The 25176-nt window shown below is 44.0% G+C and overlaps 2 protein-coding genes across 3 annotated transcripts; both read right to left on the bottom strand.

Annotated features, from left to right (window-relative positions):
• Positions 1 to 632: 632 nt before the first annotated feature.
• LOC311368084 (uncharacterized protein) lies at positions 633 to 13022 on the bottom strand. 2 transcript variants are annotated; one of them, XM_084486970.1, is made up of 6 exons: positions 12540 to 13022; positions 8894 to 9369; positions 6391 to 8566; positions 2748 to 3695; positions 1890 to 2010; positions 633 to 1576 (listed from the first exon to the last, which is right to left on the bottom strand). In XM_084486970.1, exons 1-6 carry the CDS (start codon positions 12887 to 12889, stop codon positions 1376 to 1378), a joined length of 4272 nt encoding a protein of 1423 aa, XP_084343096.1. In that variant the 5' UTR covers positions 12890 to 13022; the 3' UTR covers positions 633 to 1375. The 2 variants fall into 2 exon arrangements, with proteins under 2 accessions (XP_084343096.1, XP_084343097.1); XM_084486971.1 differs by lacking the exon at positions 2748 to 3695.
• A 4023-nt stretch (positions 13023 to 17045) lies between these two features.
• LOC311367839 (E3 ubiquitin-protein ligase NEURL3-like) lies at positions 17046 to 19823 on the bottom strand. The gene is made up of 4 exons (XM_084486675.1): positions 19692 to 19823; positions 18442 to 18954; positions 18005 to 18166; positions 17046 to 17698 (listed from the first exon to the last, which is right to left on the bottom strand). The coding sequence occupies exons 1-4, from the start codon at positions 19720 to 19722 to the stop codon at positions 17547 to 17549; spliced, it is 858 nt and encodes a 285-aa protein (XP_084342801.1). The 5' UTR covers positions 19723 to 19823; the 3' UTR covers positions 17046 to 17546.
• Positions 19824 to 25176: the final 5353 nt, after the last annotated feature.

Here is a 25176-nt window from a genome sequence, read left to right as displayed (position 1 = left end):
AGCTGGTCTTCTTTTTCTTCTTCTTGTATTTTCAGCAGATGCATCGAGGCGGATACTGCCATCCGCAGGTCTATTTAGGATTTACATCAACCACATGTAATGCAAGAGAATACAGCCAAGTGGGGCACAGCCAGGAAACTGCCTTGACAAACAGTTTGCGGTTATTTTGTAGGCCAAACAAAAAAAGAAAGGGGAAGAAATCTGTCCATACCTTGAATAAAGACCCACATACTGTGCTTTACAGGCAGCAGTATAAACTCACAGAACCAGTGGAGGGTTTCCCTACAACCCTCAGTGATTTTAAACCACATTAGTCCTCTCCGCCCGTCCCCTAGTCGATGGGTCCACTTGAAGGTCAAAATAATCATGAAAAATAAGATCACCCCCCCCCCCCCCATCTCTTCCCGCCACATCCCCCCTGGTCTTCATCCATTCATTCAACCTCTATCTCCAAGGTCTCAGCAATCATGCAGAACCAGACAAACCAGTAAATGTTCGAGTCCCCCCCATCGCAGTCCACTGCATTGAGTTCAGTGTTCATAAGTTCTGATATTAAATAGATTGTGATGCAATAATGCACGTCATTATTAACCAGAGGAACACTTATTTAATGCATTTCTTTATTTGCGTATATACATTTTTACACCAAAATACAGAAAACGGATTCTTAGGTTCTTTGGAAATATGGTATATGGGTCAATTCCAGAGCATATACAAAAATAATCAAGGGTCAATCAACAGCATATTTATGAAGGCTTATTCATTAGATCATTTTTAAAAATCGCTTATAATACACAGCATACATTATTTTTATATTAAGGGTCAATGGTATTTCTAGACATTTGCTTGATTTCAAGTGATTTTCTCCTTCATATCGGTGGAAATAGTTTACCCTGTAAGACAATGCAGGCCGCAAATCAACCTTGTATGGTTTGATCATCAAGGTGGTGTAATCTGAGGACGTTTGGAGTGCTGCTGTCATGATGTCATGATTACACATAAACTATCAGATGGTATGACGTCATGATTACACAACAATTGTAACGGATGGTATCATGTACGGCGATTAGACATCAACTGTAACGGATCGTTTCACAACCTCATGATTTGACATCAACCATATGAAATGGTATCACAACATCATGATTGGACATCAACTGTAACGGATCATTTCATGACGTTGTGATTACACATCCACTGTATGAAATGGTATCATGACGTCATGATTAGACATCAACTGTAACGGATCATTTCATGACGTTGTGATTAGACATCCACTGTATGAAATGGTATCATGACGTCATGATTAGACATCCACTGTTTCAAATGGTATCATGTACGGTGTTGAGACACCAACGGTCAGACATGTGTTGAGTCAGTGCTTCAGAGCGTTCAGGGACATCAGGATGCTGGGCTCCTCCTCCATGATGCGCACCAGCAGGTTGTCGATGTACTGCTCCAGCTCAGAGATCTTGTGGTCCCTCTGGGTCAGCTGGCCCTGGAGCTTCTGCAGCAGCAGGAGGAGCTCTCCCCGGGTGAGCTGAGAGAAGGGACCCCTGGCCTCATCCTCCTTCACCTAGACACCAGACGGTAACAATGAGCACCACACACCCCAGGTTACCTACAACCACGCAGAATGTATGAATAACCTAGAAACCGTACGTTGACAATAAGCACAACCCACTTCAAATGACCTACACCTACACTGAAAATAATAACATTAACAGCTGCTTATGGGATTTACCAGGCTATTTATAATCTAATCCCGCACTCGCCTCAGTAACCCTTACAGGGGTATACCATGGGATGCATGTAAGACAGTGTCAGCTTCCTAATTTCACCTGCATTATCATTAACCACCACATGGTCAACGCGCTCCCTGGGCTCACCTCAACAGTGTCCCGACCGGCCCGGCTGGTCTCTGACGGTGGGTTAGAGGCTGGAGCGGCTGAGACAGACGAGACGGCAGACTGCTGCTCCCACACCCTGAGAGGCTTCACTGGAAGGCTTCTGGAATGACATGGACACATCTGAGCTCTGTGGTACATGAGCCCTTCACCCGCGCACTCACACTGTGTGTGTGTGTGTGTGTGTGTGTGTGTGTGTGTGTGTGTGTGTGTGTGTGTGTGTGTGTGTGTGTGTGTGTGTGTGTGTGTGTGTGTGTGTGTGTGTGTGTGTGTGTGTGTGTGTGTGTGGTCGAAAAACCCAACCCAGGGTTCTTCCTCCACTTAAATATAATGTTGCATCAAATAACATCAAATATTTTGAGTGTTATTTGATTACAAGATCAAGGAAGAAAATAGGTGAAATGTGCTCATGAAGTAGTTTCTTTTTTACATGAATGTGTTCTTGTAATACCAAAACCAACAACACCATTGTAGTGTGCGATCAGTAGCAGCACCAATCTAACCCACTGCCACTTATCTCTCTTCAGGGAAAACTAAGGCAGGTACGCTTCATTAGAATAGTGTAGTACGTGGGGAACCCACTGTGGTGGTTCATCGACCTTCAACACCGTGACACTAACCATATCAAATGGTCTAAAAACACCAGGCACCTTAAAACACACACACCCATCCACGAGTTAAATACTAGTTCACAAAACGAGTCATTTTCCACCGTCTATCGTGCATCGATTACATTGGGAACTACTGGTAGGCTTCTAGTGTGGACTCAGATCTACACCCGTGCGGTGGCGGGGGGGGGGAGGGAGAGGCTGCTGCTACCGGGAGGTGTCGAGATCTCACCTTTGTGAGGGTGAAGCAGGCCCGGTGCCCGTCTCCGACCCGACTGAAGCAGGCCGGACGGCCGTCTCCACCCTACCTTCCTGCTCCGCGGTAGCTTCTGTCCTCCGAGGCTGCAGTGCGGGTTGGGTCTCGCCGGCGTCTCCGTTTGGAGGCGGGCCCACGGGTCTCACGCTAGGAGAGACCGCGACGTGGGCTTCTGAACACGTGCCCCTGCTCGGTTTCACCGGGCTGCTCTCTTTGTCCTCCGGGGGCGGTGGCGCTCGGACCGTCTTCAGCGATCTCACTTTGGATGACGAGCTTCCATCGGCGTCGACAGGAGCCTGGGCCTCGTCAGGAGCCTGGGCCTCGTCGTCTTCATCGTCTTCCTCCTCGTCGAAGGGGTTTGCTCCGTACGTGCTGGGTCTTTGTTCCGTCACTGTGCGAGGACCAGACGTGTTGGGGTTCTTCCAGGTATCTTTGACGGACAAGGCAGGTCTCGGAGCATGCGCCGGCCTCCCGTCGTGGACTTGCGCCGACACCCTGGTTCTGTTTGGGTTCGGTTTAGCCGGAGCTGGACCTTTGGTGTTTTTGGATGGCTGTGGTGCCTCACAGGTTCTAGCCGCATGGACCGTTTGAACCGTTTTCTCTTTGGATGCAATCGGTTCAATTCGGGGTCCGCGCCGTTTAGGAGGTTGAGGAGCTGGGCGAGCAGCATGTGGGCCGTCCTTCTGGCTGTCAGAGCCCTCATCCAGATGAAGGCTGGTCTGGAGCCCCCCCAGAGGGGAAACAGAAGGGACGGCGGAGACAGACGGTATGTTTGGTTTGTCATGAGGAAGTTCTGGGTTGCTAGGCGGCCGAGGGGCGCGGCGTTTCTTCCCCGATAAATGCTCTTCCGATTCCAATTCCGAGGCCTCAAAGAACGGGTTGGACGGCTCGAAAAGTGGTGAGGGGGTGCGACGCGATGCAGGACTAGGAGTAGAGAGGGATGTCCCAGTAAAGCACATTACTTGCATTATAATTATCAATTTTAATAGTAGGTCATCAATATATATTTATTAGCGACTGACACACATATCTAACCAAGAATATCTAACCATCAATCTGTGTGAAAGTATTTTTTGGTTTGCTATTTGGTCAAATGCAGGTGTTACAGGCGTTAGAAAATATGTGAGTCTGACACGCAACACAACAGTTTATTTGTTTAGTACATCATTAAGTACATTAGTTTGAGTAAGTTGAGTTAATGTAGAATTCATTAATAGCGGAAGCCGTAAGCATTTCTAGTAATACATAAAACCCTTCACTCGGGTGGCAGAATGCTATGAACAAGAACTTGAGAGGAAACGCACTAGTAATGAACCAAAGGAAAGGCCACACACATCAACCACGTTTCTCTTTCACTGTACTTCTGCAGGCATGATTCAGCCTTCCCTTTCAGCTCACCTCTCCAAGCAAGGCAACCACATCCCCTCACACAGCGCTAGTGACACCATGTGCTATCACATGATTGTAACGACACCAAGTTCACACACACACACACACACACACACACACACACACACACACACACACACACACACACACACACACACACACACACACACACACACACACACACACACACACACACACACACACACACCTCAGCAGTATCGAGTTTACTGACCCGTTGCTATGCTAACGTGTACACGAGATGGCAGAATGAATGCCAACAAGCCCATGGTTGAAATCAAATCTCTATCTAGGTATTTCAGGTCTATTGACTCTACTGTAGGTCAAATTTATTCATTTATACAGTTATTATATTGTATGTCTACGGACTATAAAGTCAAAAGTCTATTAGTTATTACACTGCATTTTATGTGACTTACTCTTTTCTCTGATTAAGTGTAGTAACACACACCTTTGTCCTGCACGATCTCAGTCATACCTAGGAGGACTGGACAGGCTGTTATGAGGTTATTATCATGGACTGCCCTTAGTGGAGATGAACAGAGATCTCAGGACCTCCTCATAGGAAATATGACACTTTGCCCTAGATGCTAGACGCCAGGATGCATAAACAAGCAGTTGAAGATCATTTACTGTCAGGCTTCATGGTGTCAAGTGACAAGCCATGGACAACTTGTAGAGAAACTTGTGAGGAATTTAAATCTGATTTATTGCCCATGTTTTTCTTCTTTTGTACGCAATTGTGATGAAGAATCAAAAGGATTATCTCACTGATGAGAATGCGTTAATTTATAAGGTTTTCTGTGTTTCAGTTTGTTTTAATTTAGGTTTGTTGTCACATTGGGCAAAAATGGGAACTGTGATTGGAACGCTGAAGACACAATGATGCATGTATATTCCTGTAGGATTCCTGTCCAGCCATTCCTTATTGTATACTTATAACACATTTTGCAAAATGTCTAAATTGATCAAGAAAATGATCAGTATAGGTCAGAAAAGTAAAGGGTATATTGATATTACGGTAATTACTTCATATATCCATTAAAATATCAGCATAATTTTTTGTATATACATAATGAGCTTAATATAACTCCACGCACAAAGACTTAAATGGCGTGCACACGCAAACACTCGCACAAACAATCCAAAATGCATCGTTTGTCAGCATTTGAAGATGAACATTCCGTAATAATTGTAAAGGGGAACCGTTGCGATCAGTAGTCCTATGCCAGACATTGCTTCACCCAGCAGGGAGAAAGAGACCGGAAAGTGTATTCCCTGACTAGGCAGCAACTAGGACAGTTTGAGGAAGCATAGGATTAGGAAACGACCAAAAAAAACGACCAACATGCAGCAATCACAAGAACCTGACCATGACATTTGTCATTACTACCCTATTTGACCCTACTGTTTTATTTTTTATTCCACATTTAAATGTGTGGATTTCAAAGACACCTCGCAGAATAAACAGGCAGCGCATGGCATCAGTAAGCAGAAAAACACAACACATGAGTAGTTATGTAGCCGACAGTTAGCTACGACTAGCAACAGGCAACGTTGTTTGTGCATGCGTTGGGGCATCTCATGGCAGAATCAAGAGCTTGATTTCAAAATGTTATTGCTTAACCATGTAGTCGTTGTGGTAAATGTTACATTGTTAGAATTGTTTTTTAGAATTTGATTTTGAAGCTATGCTATACTGGTTAGATAAGTTAGTGAGCAGTGGAATTTTGCTTTGGCAGCATAACCTCAATTGTACTCTTTCTAAATAAATGAGAATATATCTAAGTTTATCAACTCAATACTATAATAATATACAATTCTACATATATTTTAACATGTCTCACCTAATATGGCTCTATATTTGTATATTGAGCATTATGTGTGTGTGTGTGTGTGTTTGCTTCCCTGTCCAATGCAAAAACACACTAAATAAATGTGTGTAAATATGTAAGATAACTTATTCCTCAATAATTCCTGCCATCTGTTGCAGTTGCCAGCCATGCGACTGTCAAGTGCACTAACCCCTCTTCAAATGGTCGATACTAGTTTTACTAGGTAGATTGGCCTCCTAACGACTAACGTTTTACTGCTAGTTTCACTCGGCAGATACTAAATGGGTCGTTATGAATGAAAGTCCATAGTGTAACGTATAGGCATGGTGTGTTTGTGAAGAATGTGAAGCCGCCCCCCCATGTAGAGACACACTCACCTTTGCCTGGCGGTCGGAACGGCGGCCGTCCGGGAGGCGAGGGGTCCCTCAGGTGTCGGGGGGCCGTCGTCTGCGGAGGGGGGGGTGGAGCGCACGGGAACCCTGCAACGCGCCGACTCTACTCCTCCGGGGCTCTTGTTAGTCAACGCAAAGTTTGGACCCAAATAAGGTTCGTGGGACGTGAGGTCAAATGGTGCGTTTTTCACCGGCGCTCTGGTCATGAACTCTTCCTCTAAGTTGTCTCCCTCTTCTTCTTCACTGCCTCTCCCCTCGTCCTCCCGTCTCTGCTGCTCCTTCACGCACTCTCTCTCTTCTTCCTCCCGTCTGACCTGTGCTTGTCTCTTGATCCTTTCTTCCTCAACAAGACTCTCCTCCCTCCTCAGTCTTGCCCTTTCTTCTTGCCTTTTGTCCTCCAGCTCCTCCTCCTCTGCCACTTCTCTCCTTCTTCTCTCCTCCGCTTCCATCAAGATCCTTTCCTCTTCCTGACGTTTCCTCGCTTTCTCTATTCTAGTCGTTTCTTCCTCTACTCTTCTCTCCTCCTCCTCCTCCCTCTCCTTCTCCATCCTAAATCTTTCTTCCTCTAGTTCCCTTTCTCTCACTCTTCTTTCTTCTCTCTCCTGCATCTCACTCATCCTCGCCGCCTCCTCCTCCCTAACCCTTCTCTCCTCCTCCTCCCTAACCCTTCTCTCCTCCTCCTCCCTAACCCTTCTCTCCTCCTCCTCCCTAACCCTTCTCTCCTCCTCCCTAACCCTTCTCTCCTCCTCCTCCCTCTCCTTCATCCTAAATCTTTCTTCCTCTAGTTCCCTTTCTCTCACTCTTCTTTCTTCTCTCGCCTGCATCTCACTCATCCTCGCCTCCTCCCTAACCCTTCTCTCCTCCTCCTCCTCCTCCCTAACCCTTCTCTCCTCCTCCTCCTCTTCCCTAACCCTTCTCTCCTCCTCCTCCCTAACCCTTCTCTCCTCCTCCTCCCTAACCCTTCTCTCCTCCTCCTCCCTCTCCTTCATCCTAAATCTTTCTTCCTCTAGCTCCCCTTCTCTCAGTCTTCCCTCTTCTCTCGCCTGCATCTCACTCATCCTCGCCTCTTCCCTAACCCTTCTCTCCTCCTCCTCCTCCCTAACCCTTCTCTCCTCCTCCTCCCTAACCCTTCTCTCCTCCGCCTCCTCTCTCTCCTTCTCCATCCTCAATCTTTCGTCTTCCAATTCCCTTTCTCTCAGTCGTCTCTCTTCTCTGTCCTGTATCATTCTCCTCCTCTCCTCCTCTTTCACCTTCTCCAGCCTCACTCTTTCCCTCTCGTATTCCTCTTCTAACCTTTCCTTCTCTTTCTTGATTCTAATCCGTTCTTGCGTTTCCTCCCATTCTCTCTTCATTTTCTCCTCTTCCTCCATCCTGGTCCGTTCCTCTTCCCACCGTTCCTTCTCTTCTCTCTCTGCTCTTTCTCTCTCCATTCTTACCATTTCCTCTTTCATCCTAAACCTTTCCTCCTCCTCCTCTTGTACTTTCCTCTCTTCCTCCATCCTCCTTATTCTTTCCCTCTCCTCTTCCACCTTTCTTCTTTTCCCCTCTTCCTCTTCTCTCCTAAACCTCTCCTCTTCCTCCCTCTCCATCCTAATCCTATCCTCCTCGTGTCTTTGATATTCCCGCCGTTGTTCCTCAATCTCCCTCTTTTCCATTTCCTCTCGTCTCATCCTCTCTTCGTCCAGACGTTTACTCTGCTCCTCCTCTTCTCTCCTCCTCTCTATCCTCGTCTGTTCCTCCTGTCTGGCCTTCTCCTCTTCCTCCTTCCTTCTCCTCAGCTCGTATTCACTCACATTCACATCCTCCTCCTCCTCCTCCTCCTCCACCTCCACCTCTACCTCCTCCGTGGCCTTGGTGCTCAGCCAGGGAGAGGACTGTGGCCTGGGGACTCTGAGGGAATCGTAGGAGCTGAACGACCCCTCCATGGAGCCCCGGTGGAGGTCCTCCATGGAGCCCCGGCCGGAGCTGGACAGGCTGAAGGTGGAGCTGGCCCGGGAGCCCGTCCGGGCCGTGGGCTCCTCCGTGTACGCATGGCCACCGGGCCTGGGGGCATCGGGACCGCCGCGCTGGGCCGGGTCCGGCACGGAGGCGGAGGCCTGGGAGGATTTACTGTCGTTGCTTCCGGAACGCTTGTGGAGTCCAAACTTGAACTTCTTCTTACCTGAAGGGATAGAAAAACACATGAACACAAGAGTTCAAGAAAAAAAACATTACTGACTATCCAGGTCTCTTGTCAAGAGAGACTCGAGTACAAAGTGTATAAATAAAACAAATAATCTAAACTCACAATAATAAATACATTAAAACAAGTTGAAAACAGTCCTGGCACAAGCAGCACTACAAAGTTTAACCTGGAGCTGAACTCCCCTAATGCAAACAAGGACGAGTCTGACTCCTGTAAGGGTTGGATGTGCATGGTTGTTAGACATAACATAACATAACTTTGACATAACAAGTTAAGAGCTTTGGATCACTTGGATCATCTGACCTTCTGAGGGCTCCACGTTGAGTCCAGAGGACCGGCTTCCGGAGAGCGTCTGGTTCCTCTCGGGCAGAGGGCCCAGGAACGACATGGACTGGGACATGTTCTTCTGCAGGCTGGACTTGTGCGAGAACAACGACTTCAGCTTGAGTTTCTTCTTGCCACTCTTCTCCCTGGTGTCCCCTACAGCACCCTCAACACCAGCCGCGCCCCCCTCCTCCTCCTCCACCTCGTCCTCGCTGTCCGTCAGCACCTGGCTGAACGACGGCGGCACGACGGCCGACACCGAGTCCAGGCCGCCCCCTTCCTTCTTCTTGCCCCGCAGCTTGTCCTTGAACTTCCCCAGGCGGGACCTGGACTTGTCCATGCCGGAGAGGTCGAACATGCTGGCCGTCATGTTGTTCCTCATGAACTGGATGTCCAGCAGCACTTCCCCTCGCTCCTTGTCCGCCTTGCCGGCTTTGTCCACAAGCTTGAACCACCTGGAGGAGGAGCAGGAGAGCAGGTCTGTGAGGACGAGTCAGGGCGCTCGTGGTTTAACACATGCTAGTGTCGCTAGGCTTCTCGTTGGCTTCCATAGTCTGGATCAATTTCAATGAATTACATTATCATTATTTATTTTTTATTCAATTGAATAAGTTACACTTATTACTGCAGTTATCAATATGTCTTGCCATTTTCACCAGATACTAAATTGATTAACAATCCGTGGGTGGATTTGTTTAGTCAAATCTCAGATCACTTCCAACAAAAGCGATGGCTGTGATGAAAAGAAATGACGTCAGAACCCAGCGAACCAGATGGAGAAACCGAATGGAAGAAAACCAATTTGACTCTACATTTATACTACGTGTACATTACTAGCATCCAATCAGTCCCTCAGCTTTCTCATTTAGGTGAACAGACGTACACTCCTCCTCCTAGCATATCGAATGCCTTCAGATTGGCCAAAATAATTTCACCACCTTGCGAGACAGAAATATAAACGGTCAGCATAAAAATACACAGTCAGCTCAAAAGGGGCCTGTTGGGTTAAGAGCTGAGGCCAGCAGTTCATCCCCCACAGAGCTGAACAAACAAGCAACTGAAGCCTGGAAGGAAATGGGGGGGGGGATACGTGTGTGTGCACGTGCATTGGTGCACGTTAGTCATAAATCACATGAATGTTTGGTCTTTTTGGACTAAAACTAAAAGAAGGTCCAGTTTCTAATCTTTCTAGTTTCTAGCAAGAGAGGTAGATACAAGCAAAGAGTTGGCTGCCCTTAAATGTGATTATAGGCTCAAGCAACAAAATATCAATACTCCTACTTCCCCAGCTATTGTAGAGAAACGTCGTAAATGTTATATTGTAGGGAACGATCTGTTCTCTCGACCAGAAGGTCATTACAGTAACTGTCTGTCATTATAAACATGTAGGTATGCAGAGCAAACCATTTAGTACCAACACAACAACACATTAGTCATTGTCTGCACTGCACCGTCGCCCACTGAGTCAGGGAAGATTTTCCTCCTCACCCTACCTCTCTCTCTCCTGCCCTCTCCGCCTCACCCTAGGTCTCTCCGTCTCTCTCTCTCTCTCTCCTCTATGTCTCTCCTCCTCATCCCACTTGTCTCCTCCTCATTCATTTTGACATCTACACATTAATTAATTCATTCAGATTCAATGATTCAATTTGGGAGACGCCTTCCACAGGAATCTGATGAGTTACTGGCTGGTACGCGAGTAGAGTAGAGTTCCTCTGATAGCTTGTCCAAGGGAAGGCCAATTATGAAAGGTTGTTTCCCAGGCCCTCAGCCAATAGATATGAATGAGCCATGAGTAAGCTGCTCTCTTCTGCAGAGATGTTTGCACAGAAATAGGCACAGAGTGAGGATTCGTCACACACCTTTCTAACCCATTGTTATTCAGTGATGCTTGCCATTTGCCATTGAATAGGAGGATAAAAAAAAGGAACCTTAATGACACGAGAGGGGGAAGCAACAAAAGAACCAGGCGTAGCCAGGTAGTCACGTAACGCCCTAAAGGACTCCGGTGACAGCGCTGTGTTGCCTGTCAAGACAAGAGACACATTGTCCTGTTCTAATGTTCAGCTGGATGAGCACACACAGACACTCTTTACTTCTGGTTTCTAATGAGTTTCCTTCGCCATTTCCTGCTGAGACCCTGACAACCAGATATAAGCATTATCTGGTTGCAACACAATGCATTAAAGCACGCCGTGTGTTCATGTTTAAGAAGTTAACTCAATCGTTCCTTTCCTATGGTTGGGTCATAGGTCACCAGGATTGCTATTCACCAAGAACCAGACAAATGAAAACTCCTGTCTCCACTGGAACGACTGATGCACTCGGTGCAGCAGGGACAATGTCTGACATTACAGAACAGAACCTCATCTTGACATTAAACATGAAGGCCCAACCCATCTTCCATAGCGACACACAACTAAGTGCCGAGTCATAAGGGAGATAGTACTTCCTGAGGTTCTTCCGCTGTGGTCGTGAGTTGCATTCTGTGTTTACATCACTCACTAATGTTCCTTAATGTGTGTGTGGAAAGCACACATTAACACAAGTGATTGTATCTTTTGTGAGTGGATTTAAATTGTTAGCCTTGCGATTGTAATTGAATCAAGTTGCTTAGTTTTCTTAACAATCTTATTTGAGCCATGGCTTGGAAAGTTTGTATTGCCATTAATTGAATTAGAAGATATAGAACAAATAAATTATCTCTGGCTGCTTATCTTTTTATTTAGCCTTTAACAGGTTTCTTGAAACTCATATCCTTAAAATATTACTGTACCTAAAACATATTCATTGAACCAATTCATTTATAATGAAGTTGAAGTAAGTTTAAAATGTTATTAGAAACACCATCAGCAGCATAAATAACATTGACTGGATGAATGTTAGAAGCCTTAAATTAATTTAACTACTGGATGACCTTACTGACTAGAAGGAATGTAAACACGATTAACCATTACTATGGAAACATAGAAACACCTGTGGTAGCTGGTACAAGAACGAAGGTCGGGCGCTGCCCACACAACACATTTCACGGCACACTTCAAGTCCGGCCCACATCGTTTGTTTTTCACCACGAAGCAGACAGGAATGCAAGGCTGGCCTTGAGCTGGATTTAAACCAAAGAACTGAAGGAAAGTTGTTTTGCAGCCTTAACACAACACAACTCAACTTGAATGGTCAATGTTTTGGAGACATTACACAACACAACTTAAATTAGGAAGCCATACAAACAAGAAGCCATACATAAAGTATGTGTACGACTTTACAAGCTGTAATAAGTTTCACAATTTTGGAAATTAAACATAGGCCAAGAGAGCAAATCAACGGTGTGTGTGTGTGTGTGTGTGTGTGTGTGTGTGTCACACACACACACACACACACACACACACACACACACACACACACACACACACACACACACACACACACACACACACACACACACACACACGGGTCATTGTCATGTGTAAACAGGAAAAAATAGAACAGAACCTGTAAGGTCAACACCTCCATCCCAAATAACCTTTACTTTCAAAATGTTCGACTAATATTCGACACAAAAATTCCACCATTATGATATATATAGCATAATGTGCATTCAATCTTTTGTGTGTACTGGAACGCTTACTCTGTCTTGTTTCTGGATTTCACTTCATGGAGATCCAACAGATTGACGACAGCTTGTCCCAGCGGCTTGTCTGGCCCAACAAGCGCCCGGTGCATCACGTGAACGCGTAACGTGCCGCGCTCGGCGTTCCCTTGGTGGGCTGGAGGCAGGTCGAAGCTGGCCTGCTCCTTCCACATAGGCTCCACACTCTTCTCCGCCACCTCGGTGGAAAACTTGTCTTTAGCGACTTGCATGATGGCATACGCGTCGTTGGTGCCATTTTTCCCCTTTATCCTGAGTCCTCTGGCCTGGAGCACCGTTACCTGGGCGCTCGTTGGGAACCATTGTTGACTTTGATCAGCCAAAGACATGGCTGATCCGTGCTACCCTCGCCAGGACTGAGCGAGAAGATAAAGAAAAACAACCGCAAGTCAACTGTCGCTGACCAGTAGCCTACCTCGATTTGTCTTGGGAGGCAAATGCGCCTCCCAAGTTTTGCCTGTTAACTGCACTGGACGAACTTGAGGAAACAGCTGATTGGGCGTGTAAGGTTACGTTGAGAAGTTAAAGACACGCCCAGCAGGTTAAAAGTAGTCACGTGACGCACTGAACGAACGACACACCTGCGTTTAAGAAATACATTGTTATTATTAACCTACAGTGCCTGCATGTATACGACCTAATGAAATACTTTCAATACAATCACCTAGAACTTGGTTCACAAACAAAATGCAAGCATAGTGTCAAGAATAGTGCTAATATATTATTCTAATAGCCAAGTTAAGTAGCCTACGTGTTGGGATGACTAGTATAACCTGTGTTAAAATGTGTTGGTTGAATGTTTAGTTAGGTGCCAAGCACAAAGTGCGAGGAACCTATTGTAATTGTTAGTTTTATTATTATTATTATTATTATTATTATTATTATTCCGCCGCGTTTGCATTACAGAGCCTAAACCGCTCGCACACTTTTTATGAAACTTACCAGACCTGTAGAGGTTGACCAAAGATTAACACACAGCAAATATTACACTGATTGGCCCAAAGGTGGCGCTATAACAACTGCCCAAAAATGCAAACTTTGGAAAAGCATATCTCGTAACTGGTTTGACCTAGACTCATGAAACTTTGTTCACACATGCATATCCTCATGCTGAACAAATATGCCTCAAGAACCTATGACTTCCGGTTCCCAGATTTGCCGCCATTTTGAATTTAGTTTAAAAAAGTAAATTCCCTAACGATCCCAGGTTTTTTGACTTTGACAAAAATCCTTTAGCCCATATCATCTAGGGAGTATTATCTTCAATCTGACATAAAGATGAGTCTGTACAATAAAGTTTAAAGCACCCATGAGCCATTGACTTCTAAAAGAGGCGTGGTTTAAAACGCAAAAATAGTTAAATGCTCATATCAACATCAAGTTGGACTCCTATGATCTTGACCCCAATACAAAAGTTGTTCAGAATCAAATTCTGAACAAGATCAACTCAATAAATTTTCAAATGGGGCGTGGCATCAAAATGGGCGTGGCCTGTCACTAAAATCGCCACAGTTCATAGACGCAATATTTAATTTGAGCGGGACCAACACAGTGGCTGTTGGGGCCCAAAGTTCTAACTGCTCAAGTAAAATTAAGGTGATTGACAAAACAACATGGCTGCCAGAGGCTAAAAACCGTCAGAAAAACGCAAAATATAGTTAATTGCTCATATCAACATCAAGTTGGACTCCTATGATCTTGACCCCAATACAAAAGTTGTTCAGAATCAAATTCTGAACAAGATAAACCCAACATATTTTAAAATAGGGCGTGGCATCGAAATGGGCGTGGCCTGTCACAAAAATCGCCACAGTTCATAGACGCAATGTTTGATTTGAGCGGGACTGACGTGACCACATGCATATCCTCATGCTGAACAAATATGCCTCAAGAACCTATGACTTCCGGTTTCCAGATTTGCCGCCATTTTGAATTTTGTTAAAAACACTCAATTCCCTAAGGATCCTAGGTTTTTTTACTTAGACAAAAATCCTTCAGCAGATATCATCTTTTGACCAAGGTCTTTCATCTGACATAAAATAAAGTCTGTAAAGTAAAGAATAAAGCACCCAGGAGCCAATGACTTTTAAAAGGGGTGTGGTTTAAAACGCGAAAAGAGTTAAATGCTCATATCAACATCAAGTTGGACTCCTATGATCTTGACCCCAATACAAAAGTTGTTTGGAATCAAATTCTGAACAAAATAAAGTCAACATATTTTCAAATAGGGCGTGGCATCGAAATGGGCGTGGCCTGTCACAAAAAACGCCACAGTTCATAGACGCAATGTTTGATTTGAGCGGGACCAACACAGTGGCTGTTGGGGCCCAAAGTTCCAACTGCTCAAGTAAAATCATGTCGATTGGCAAAACAACATGGCCGCCAGAGGCTCAAAATCGTCAAAAATCGTCAAAATTTAACTTAACGTCAAAAGTCAGGGTTAACTTAACCCAATCACCATCAAACTTGGGATAGTCAAAGGTACATGAGTCAAAATGAAACTGTCAAAATTGTATCTAAATCAGCCTAAAGTTGGCGCTATTGCAACAGTCCAAAAATGCAAAAAATGGTTTATTGGTCGGTAGGGTTAGGGTTAGGTTTGATGGTTTATTAGTCGGTAGGGTTAGGATTAGGTTTAATGTTTTATTGGTCGGAAGCGTTGTATTGGTCGAATCAGGCTTGGCACCTTTAAATGCTGCATGCAGCTTTAATTATATATATATTTTTTAGAAGTAATCAACAGCGGCAAACTCTGTAGTCCTATCCTTCTTTAAATACTGGGTCCAAGTCTGTATGTAGAGTTCTGTATGAAAGATAAGCTAACTCAAAGAAATACAGTTAATGTAGTAAATGTGAAATCTGAAGTAAATGATATGCAAGTAGGCCTAATGCAAAAGAGATGCACATCATGCAAAATCTTGTTTTATATAAATTTGTTTTGAATTAGTAAATTGAAATAAATGTAAGATTTGAATAATAACATCAACAACAATTATAACAATTCAATATTTTGAGAAAAAAATATATTAAACACCATCATCATCATATTGTATTTTTGTGCATTTACATCCAAAACATTATTCATTAACTAACTATAGGGGGTCGTTGCTCTTGAAAGGCTTGCCACAAGATGGTGCTAGGGTTCTTCCAACCTTCCAATAAAATGGCGCTCTCAAAGTTCTTTGTGTGGAAACTTTGTTTGGTATTGGACATTGTATTCAGCATGAATAATAAATAAATAATACCATATTATTTGCAATGAATGAGTGGTATCCCTTGATTCTTTATAAAATTCCAAATTTGAAGCAACACAAGTCATAACATTTAAATTTTTGTTAATGTAAAATCACAAGTAGGCTAATGCAAAAAATATATTATCCAACGACATACCAACATTAAATCTTTCATTTTAGATGTTGTTTATAATGCGCTATTCAAATTTTGAACTGCATTTCTTAAATGCTTAAACCATGTTATCACTGGGTTGTTATTCATAATATTCTTAACTTCAAACACTTAAAATAAAATAAAAGTGATAGCTGCAGTAAGAAAAACAAAGAAACTAAATTGGAAAGCTAATAAGTGAAAATTCTAATTGATATTTCTGCACAAAAAGGAAATCTCAGAGCATTTTCTATACAACCATGCTTGATCAAGATGGTAGGAATACAATGTTGTTTTCCCCCAGTAGGCCTATTATTATTAAATAAATAATATGAAATTGGCTTAATGATAAATTGATAAACAAAAATACATTTTAAAATACCTTTCTAAAGTCAGCACTTTTTGTGAGTTTGAGATTTGTCTTTGTTGAGAATAACTTGTTTTAATTTTCGAATACCCAAATGAAACCTGGTTGGACAAAACAATATACAGTAGGTTTATGGACAATAACTCTACTGGACAGCTGAACTTATCAGCTCTCACTGCTGATAGCACTCATAATGAAAGTAAAGGTATGGCACGCACTTTTTATATTCATGCTAATGACCCAATAACGTCTGACCAAAAGTGCAGATGATTTTTTGACAACTCATAACATCATTTGACCGGGGCTGCAGAAGATTGCCACGTGATTTCCTAGAATACCTGCTTTTGCTTCCATAGAGAAGAGAAACTATCCAATCTGGCTCATGACCGAACAACAAGAACAAAATACATTAAATATAATCACATAGAACTTCCATTACAAACAAACAATAATAGGCCTAGTGCAAAGGTATAGACACATATAGTAGCTTAAATGAGCTACTTGGCTCATTTAAGTGAGCCAAGTAGTTTGTGTGTTTGGATGACACAACCTGTGTTAAAATGTTTTGGTTACATTTTTTCTTTTAGATACATTTTTAGAAGTAATCAACAGCGGCAAACTCTGTAGGCATATCCTTCTTTAAATACTGAGTCCACGTCTGTATGAAGAGTTCTGTATGTAAGGTATGCTAATTCAACGAAATTACAGTTAATGAAAGTTATGCAAAAGAGATGTAACACATGATTTTTTTAATATACATTTTTATGAATTAGTACATTTCAACATTTCAATAATATTAACATCAACAACAATAACAACAATATATTTTGAGAAACATATATATACATAGGCCTATATATAAAACATCATCATCATAATGTTTTTTTGTGCATTTATAACCAAAACAAGTCATTTTCCTGATAACTAGCAAACAGGGGGTTGTTGCTCTTGAAAGGCTTGCCACAAGATGGTGCTAGGGACCAACCTTCCAATAACATAGGAGCTCCCAAAGTTCTTGCAGCATATCAAACCCTACTTTTACCCTTCCTGCAAAACTAATTTAATTTTTGACCCAAATGTCTTACACAATGATTAATTTTGTAGGCCTAGAGATATTTACAAGATGATGACAAGAACCTCAGATCCGACTGCAACAACTGAGTCTGTAACAAGATTGTGTTCTACATTATCTTCTTTGGGGGCTAAAGCCATGCAGTATCTTGCTGACATGTAGTTCATATGGACTGGCGGCAGAGTGGGCACTTCCCGTGCTCTGCTATAACCCGATTGGCACAGATGGAACAGAGGCACCGGTGACCGCACACAAGAGTCACGCTTGCTGCACCATCCTCGAAACACGCCACACACATCTCAGGTGAAGTTGAGTCTGGAAAAGAGCAATATATTGATTGTCTTACTCATTCCATATCTGTACGATGCATTTGATCGAATTGTCATAATCTCCATCAGGCCCTCATCATACATTGGCTGGATTTGCATGAAACAAGCCCAATATGCTTTGAAGGTAGCCTACTGTAGGTCAGATTTAGAAGCTAATATATGTCAACTGTTATTCAAGACGCTAGGAACTATTATACCTATATATTAGTATTATAATACAGGAGGTGCACGTAGGAGCTATTATTTAAGTGGAATTTAGAGAGTTGTGTAGAGAGCACATAGAGGAACTCACGGGGGCTGTTTGGTGGCTGTGTGTACTTTGAGGGGCGAGGCCTTGGACACGGATGCCCTCGGTCCACACACAGGCAGCTGTCTCCGTCCGAGGGGGGCGGGGGAGGGGTTACCGGCGGGCAGGATTTCTTTGTTATTCCTCCTATACATTTCTTTTTGGACCCTGAGGAATAGGAACAAAAATAATCATTAGGAAATAGACGAGTTAGCTTAACGGATAGAGTTCAACGTGCACCGTGGCAATTGACCAAGAGAGCAAAAACAACGGTGTGTGTGTGCGTGTGCGTGTGCGTGTGTGTGAGAGACACACACACACACACACACACACACACACACACACACACACACACACACGAGAACTCAACTCCATTACCATAGTGCAGATTAAAATAGGTCTGCTCTTGACCTTCCACGACACCGTGCTGAAAGACAACTCACCCAACAGACGCACCGCCCTCGTCTGGCCGTACACGTCGACTGTGGCCCAGAGAGATCGTCCCACGTCTACGCCGTCGAAAAGCATTGTTTTGACGTGGTCGGGTCCCTCGTACATGACCACGCCCCGGGAGTTGACCCAGAAGCACAGCTCGGCCCCCGGCCACGAGTGTTCGGTAGGCAGCTGACGCGCCCAGTAACCGAGGCCGGTGTGAGGGCCGTCCGGATCGGCTATGATGAGTTTGGCGTCCCCAGCAAACAACGACGGAGGTCTGGCGGTGAAGCCCAACCGCAGGGCGCCTTGCCAGTGCTGGTCACACCTCTCGACGCGGACGCGGATTCTCTCCTCTATGGCGATTGGTCGGTTGCTGAAGGCCAGAGCACTCTGGAAGGTATCCTTGTGCCTCTCTGCGTACTGGCAGCCCGCCGTGAGCGACAGCTTAGAGCCATGACGGCTCTGGAAATGAAGCGGGCCGAGGCATCTAAATGCTTTACATTTAGGGGTCTGTAGCAGGCCTGTTGGGGTGACAAGAAAGGTGAAAAGTTTGGTCAAATGTTATAAACGGAAACACGAAACAATTGTATTACCCTACTTGGTCACACAGTGACGTCTATTTATATTGAAATGTCTCATTGGGAGAACTAATATGCTTCTCTAGTGTAGGACAGGAGTTAACTAAAAGTGCACCAATTCAGATATTTTCTGTGAACATAGCAGGGCTGCCAACTGGGGGGGGATCGGGATTGTTGACGGTGGGGGGGGGGGTCAATTTTATAGATCAAATCTTGATTATGGTCAGTGTAATTATATAAAATATGACTACATAATTAAATACTAATTAGTAGCTTAGTAGCTCCATTTTATTTTTAAGTAAAATCATACGTTTTTACATTAACAAGGCTAATGCAAAAAAAGATCTAATCCAACAACATAGCCTACAACCATTAAATCTATTATTTTTTTCTTATGTTATTTATGTGTTTATAATAATCTATTCCGCATTTTAACTGCATTTCTTAAATGCTTAAACCAAGTTATCACTGGGTTGTTATTCAAAATATTCTGAACTTCAAACACTTCTGAATAAAAGTGATAGTAATGGCCCTAACCCTATAGCTGCAGTAAGAAAAACAAAGAAACTAAAAGTATTGGAAAGTTAATAAGTGAGTCGAATTGGTATTTCTTTAAATATATATTTTTTAATTACAACCATGCTTCATATAATCACTTGAAGTGGCATAGAAACACTTACCCACACTGTCTCTCATTGTCGGTTCCTCCATGGATGCTTCTCTCTGCAACTAAAAGTTCAGTGGATAGGGTGCTGTGTAGATGCATTGGTTTATAGATCCAACTGCCACGCCTCTCTAAAAAAAAATCATAGAATGCCGTATTGTATGTAGAAGAGGAATGCCTTGAAGTCCACCAACGGTTTTAACCTCTTCAGCTAGTTAATGATCAACTGAAAGGCACCCCCCTTCTAGCAAAGACCTCATTGTAGTAGCATTGTATTCCTACAGCCGCCCGTCCTGACTGAGGTCACCTGATCAAGGTGGTAGGAATACAATGTTGTTTTCCCCCATTAGGCCTATTATTATTAAATACATAATATGAAATGGGAATAATGATCAACTGATGAAGAACAAAATATATTTTAAAAGACCTTTCTAAAGCCAGCACGTTTTGTGAGTTTGAGATTTGTGTTTGTTGAGAATTACTTGTTCTTAGGATAACCAAATGAAATCTTGGTTGGAGAAAGTAATGTAGGTTTCTGGTCCATAACTTAAATAGATAGTTAAATAGACGTAGTGAAAAGGGTTCTTGTCATTCATCTTGTACATGTCGCCCTTACCAATGTGTTTCTCAGAAAGCTGCTCACTTCCTAATGCTTATGACATACAGTGAATTTAAGATTCACTCTCTTTCTCTATACTGGATAGCTAACATTATGAGTGCTCCCTGCTGATTGCTCATTGCTCATAATGAAACTAAAAGTAAGTAACACCCATCTGCAGGGCTCCATAAGATTGTCATGTGATTTCCCGTAATACTTGTTGACAAAGAGAAACTATCCAATCTGGCCCACAACAGTTGTAAACAGATGGACACGATGGACTTTAACTGATCGTTTTGTTTTGAATTACTGATCGCTGCACTAATATTTGATATTGTGCTGTAAAGTCGGCCTATGCAGGGCATTCTCATTACCATTTCCACAAAGACAGTTCTCCATTAAGCATTCCCCTTTTTCATTCTTCAAAAATTCCTAATGGAATAAAAAGAAAAAACATTGAGCCTTGCATGTTTATTTCTGTTTATCAAAAATCTTACACCTAGCAATCCACTGAATTTAAAGTGGTGATATCATGCTTTTTCGACTTTTCCCTTTGCTTTAGATTAAGGCCCTGTCCCAATTCTCCCCCTTCCCCTATATTTGAGCCCTAACCCTAGATTTGTGCAGAAGTCGCGCCTCCCGAATACCCGCAATGTTAACAACTTCTCTGGGGTGTGAATTTGCCGACACATGCGCAAAGCTTACAACCAATCGCAAAGCGCGCTGACCAATCACAGCAGACGGCTACTCAGGAGAGGGGCTGTAATGTCTGTAGCTAACTACTAACAGGCATTTATATATTTGGACACGACTACACGTCAGTTCTCAGTGTTTATTCCGGAACTGCCACTGCCAGTACAATGCAATGCATTATGTGTATCACTTCTTCAACTACTTGGCACAGAACAATGCTAGGCTATGACACTGACCTCCTCAGGTCACTACCTGTCATTACATCTCCCCCCTTAAAGATGTTGCCCTTATCATTTCACATGAACTCTTAGTGTCTAGTAAACATTTAACACTTCTCTATGTTAACAATATTTCTTATTGAAATGTGACTGTATACAACTGTAAGACCTTAATGTTGTCTAATAAAATTGACCATCTCTATTCATACTGTTACAAAACATAACATTCCTACTGTCTTGTCTTTCCTGAGCATTTCCTGTTAATGTAAACAAGAAATAATGAAAGTGCATTTTCTGCAACCAAAATCATTCATTAATCAAAAAAAGCATTCAGTACTCAAACATTTCCCCCTCTTTTTTTTTTTTCCTCTCCCCCAAAGTCCATACTGCAAAGTCTCTTGACCTTGAGTTTTCCCCAAAAACAGCCTCACAGTCCCTGTTCACCAGTTCAGTTTGACTGGAGGCTTGCTCACTCTGCCAGAGTGAGTGACGATCTCAGTCCCTTGTGGTCGTGTGGGAGTGTATTGTGTCCCTGCACCCTGTGTGTCCCCAGTGTCAGTGTCAGTGACCTCTGGAGTCACCTGGTCAGAACTTTCACTGACAGGTGTAGACTGCAGGTGGTGTCTGTTCCTCCTGTAGCACTCACCTTGTGCTGTCTCCACAATATAGGACCTTGGAGTGGAGCTAGAGCTATGAACAACAGCAGGCGTTGTCCACTGTTTCTGTCCATCCAGTTTCATTAGTGTGGAGTCCCCTGGGCTCAGGGGTGGTAGGATCTTGACTCCATTTCTGCAGTTGTAGAAATAGGCCTGCCTGATCTCATCCTCGTTGGGCCAGTTAGGTCTCAGATTGTCCTGCAAGATGGGCAAAGTGGTCCTAATTTTCCTGCCCATCAACAGTTCTGCTGGACTGATTCCTGTCGATGAGGTGGGTGTGGCTCTGTATGTCATTAGGGCCAGGAGGGGGTCTTTCTGTCTCAATATAGATTTAGCTATCTGAACTGCCCTCTCTGCCTGCTTGTTACTCTGGGGGCTGGATGTGATATGTACAAAATCACGCCCCCAGCCCGTAGCTGCTGGCGTCTGCTGACACGATGGTGGGCTTGTTGGCATCATAGAAGTTAAGTACCAGGGCTGTGGCTAATGCAGTCTTTAGATTTCTGCACACTGTGCAGGACCCCACGTCCACTCTGTATCTCCCCTCAGTAGCTCATACAGTGGATGGGCCACTGTTGATAGCTCTGGGATGAACTTGGCTAAATAATTCACCATGCCTAGGAATCGCTTGAGTTCTGTCACAATTTGTGGTTGTGGGAAGTTCTCTATTCCCGTCACCTTACTTGGGTCGGCCCTGACCCCTGTCTCGTCGATTACGTGACCCAGGAAACTAACCTGTCGCTGTTTGAATTAGCATTTTGCTTTGTTGAGCTTGAGCCCCGCCGCCTTGATGACCTTCAACACTTCAGCTAAGCATCGGTCGTGCTGCTCCTCAGTCTCAGCATGGACCAAGATGTTGTCCATGAAGATCTCTGTTCCTTCCAGGCCGGCCAAAGTCTCCGCCATTTTCGGGCACTGATGTTATTCCAAATGGGAGACGGCGGAAGGCATATCTCCCAAACAGAGTGATAAACGTAGTGAGCATCCTGCTCTCTTCATGCAGAGGAATTTGATAAAATCCACTTGCTGCATCCAATGACGTGAACACTTTTGAACCAGCAAGCCTGGGCATTATCTCCTCCACTGTAGGTAGGATGTACTTCTCTCGCCTCACTGCTTTATTCAATTTCTTGAGGTCTGCGCATAGCCGGACCTCTCTCTTGTTTGGCTTAAGCACCGGCACCATAGTGGCGCCCCATTCGGTCGGCTGCGTCACCTTTTCAATAATGTCCTCATCCTCCATGCACTGTAGTTCCCGCTTCACCAGCAGTACCAGTGGCAGGGGTATTCGTCTGGCTGTTGGTACTGCATACGGCTGGGCATCATCATGCAAGGCTATTCTGACTGGCTCAGTTTTCAATAGCCCACTCGACCCAAACACACCGCTGACCTCATCCATCCTCTTAACTAGGCCCATTTTCACTGCTTCCTCACGGCCTAATAAGCAGCTTGTTCCCTCCATCACATACTTTGAAAGAAAACATTTCCTCCCTGTAGCTGGGAGGACATTTGAGGTCACCTCAAAGCGTGTGTCTGGAGGCCCTAACGGTATTTTAGGACTCATCTTTTTGAATGTCCCTTGATCGATAATGGTAGTGTCCTCCTGTTTTGAAGGCTACTACCACATTGTTTATGGTTAAGCTCACAGTCTATTTATTTTCTCCATTCTTACGATCAACAGCGCCAAGGAAATTCACTTGTGACTTCCCTGACTGCTTTAGACTGACATTTACGTTCCCAGTGTCCATTCTCGTGAAATTTATTGCACTTACTTTTTAATGCAGGGCAACGTTTTTCATCAGAATGTTGTGGCTTACCACATCTCCCACACTCCCCCTTTGTGTAGGCTCCCTGGCTGCTGTTACCTCGTCTCATGTTGTCATGGCTTTTCTTTCCATACTGTCCACTTTTCCATTTCATCGCGTTAATGTTGGCTAGCTGAGGTTCCGGTCTGTTGGCTTGAAGACTGACGTGTTTCGTTACCACCTCTGCGTAGCGCACACGGTCAATAACCTGCGCAAGAGTCAGGTCTGCTTTGAGATGGAATTGGCGCGAAAGTTCTTTGTCTGCAATTCCTACTACAAGACGATCCCTTATGTGTTCATCTCTCGTAGCTCAGAACTGACAGTGTTCCGCCATTTCATACAATGTCCTAATGTACATCTCCGCCGATTCTCCAGAATGCTAGCAACGTTGGTAGAAGCATGCACGTTCATGTATGACATTGCGTCTTGGAATAAAGTACTCGTCAAACTTTTCCATGACCACCTCAAAGTCGTCTTTACCGTCTTCCTCCTTGAACTCAAACAAATGGAATATCTTTTCAGCTTCACTTCCCATCGCGTAGATAAGTGCACTCACTTGAATCTCGCCATCTTCTTGGTTGAGTTTTGTGGCTAGCCGATAGCGGCAAAATCTCTGTTTCCACTCTGGCCATGCAGTTGGACTCTCAAACTTAAATTCGCTCGGCGCTCTAAACTTTGCCATAACGTCCGTACCGACACACTGTGACTATTCTGACACCATGTAATGTCTGTAGCTAACTACTAACAGGCATATATATATTTGGACACGACTACACATGAGTTCTCAGTGTTTGGTTTACTCTTGAACTGCCACTGCCAGTACAATGCAATGCATTATGTGTATCACTTTTTCGACTACTTGGCACAGAACAATGCTAGGCTATGACACTGACCTCCTCAGGTCACTACCTGTCATTACAGGGGCCTTAAATTGGTTTTGCAGAAGAGTGTGAGAATAAAAAGGGGTATTTATAACATAGACATTTAACCCTATTCTAGTAGTACTGCAAATAGTTATTAACCCTAAAAAAACATATGGGATCTTTAAACGTACATACTGTGAAGGGCTGATTATGGTCCCATGTTCACGCAACGCAAGGGGGTTACGGACCCCTTACGTCCTTGCAGACCCTCCTTGCGTCCACCGCAAGGGCCTCACGCCTCGTGCACACTATCTCTTCTAACTCTATCTTTGTGGACTCAGCCTGCAACAGGGGCAACACTCTCCTTGCGCTCTCCTTGCACCAGTCAATGAGATGCCTCCGTTGACGGAGGTAGTGTGCAAGAGGCGATAGGCTAATGTTTGGGTGCAGGTGTATATCGGTGAGAAACTTGTTAGATCTTTTTAACCCCAGTGCAATAAATATTACTTCACAGCACAATATCAAATATTATCAGTGCAGCGATTGGTAATTCAAAACGAAACAATCCAATAAGCAATTAGATAGCATATTAAAATCCATCGTCCAGTAGGTTATCTGTTTACAACCGTCGTGGGCCAGATTGGATAGTTTCTCTTTCTTAACAGGTA

The sequence above is a fragment of the Micromesistius poutassou genome (assembly GCF_964030765.1).
Source record: "Micromesistius poutassou genome assembly, chromosome: 22".
Lineage (NCBI taxonomy): Eukaryota > Metazoa > Chordata > Actinopteri > Gadiformes > Gadidae > Micromesistius > Micromesistius poutassou.
This window is presented reverse-complemented; position numbering and strand designations above follow the sequence as displayed.

What these genes read in the sequence shown, in the direction of transcription:
- LOC311368084 (XM_084486970.1), bottom strand. Translation starts at nt 12,889, where the DNA reads ATGTCTTTGGCTGATCAAAGTCAACAATGGTTCCCAACGAGCGCCCAG. An exon ending in AAATCCAGAAACAAGACAGA is followed by an intron (nt 9,370 to 12,539) that starts GTAAGCGTTCCA and finishes CTCCTCCTCCAG; the next exon opens with GTGGTTCAAGCTTGTGGACA. An exon ending in CAACGTGGAGCCCTCAGAAG is followed by an intron (nt 8,567 to 8,893) that starts GTCAGATGATCC and finishes CTATCCCTTCAG; the next exon opens with GTAAGAAGAAGTTCAAGTTT.
- LOC311367839 (XM_084486675.1), bottom strand. Translation starts at nt 19,722, where the DNA reads ATGGAGGAACCGACAATGAGAGACAGTGTGG. An exon ending in GAGGGCGGTGCGTCTGTTGG is followed by an intron (nt 18,167 to 18,441) that starts GTGAGTTGTCTT and finishes CCTATTCCTCAG; the next exon opens with GGTCCAAAAAGAAATGTATA. An exon ending in ACAGCCACCAAACAGCCCCC is followed by an intron (nt 17,699 to 18,004) that starts GTGAGTTCCTCT and finishes GCTCTTTTCCAG; the next exon opens with ACTCAACTTCACCTGAGATG.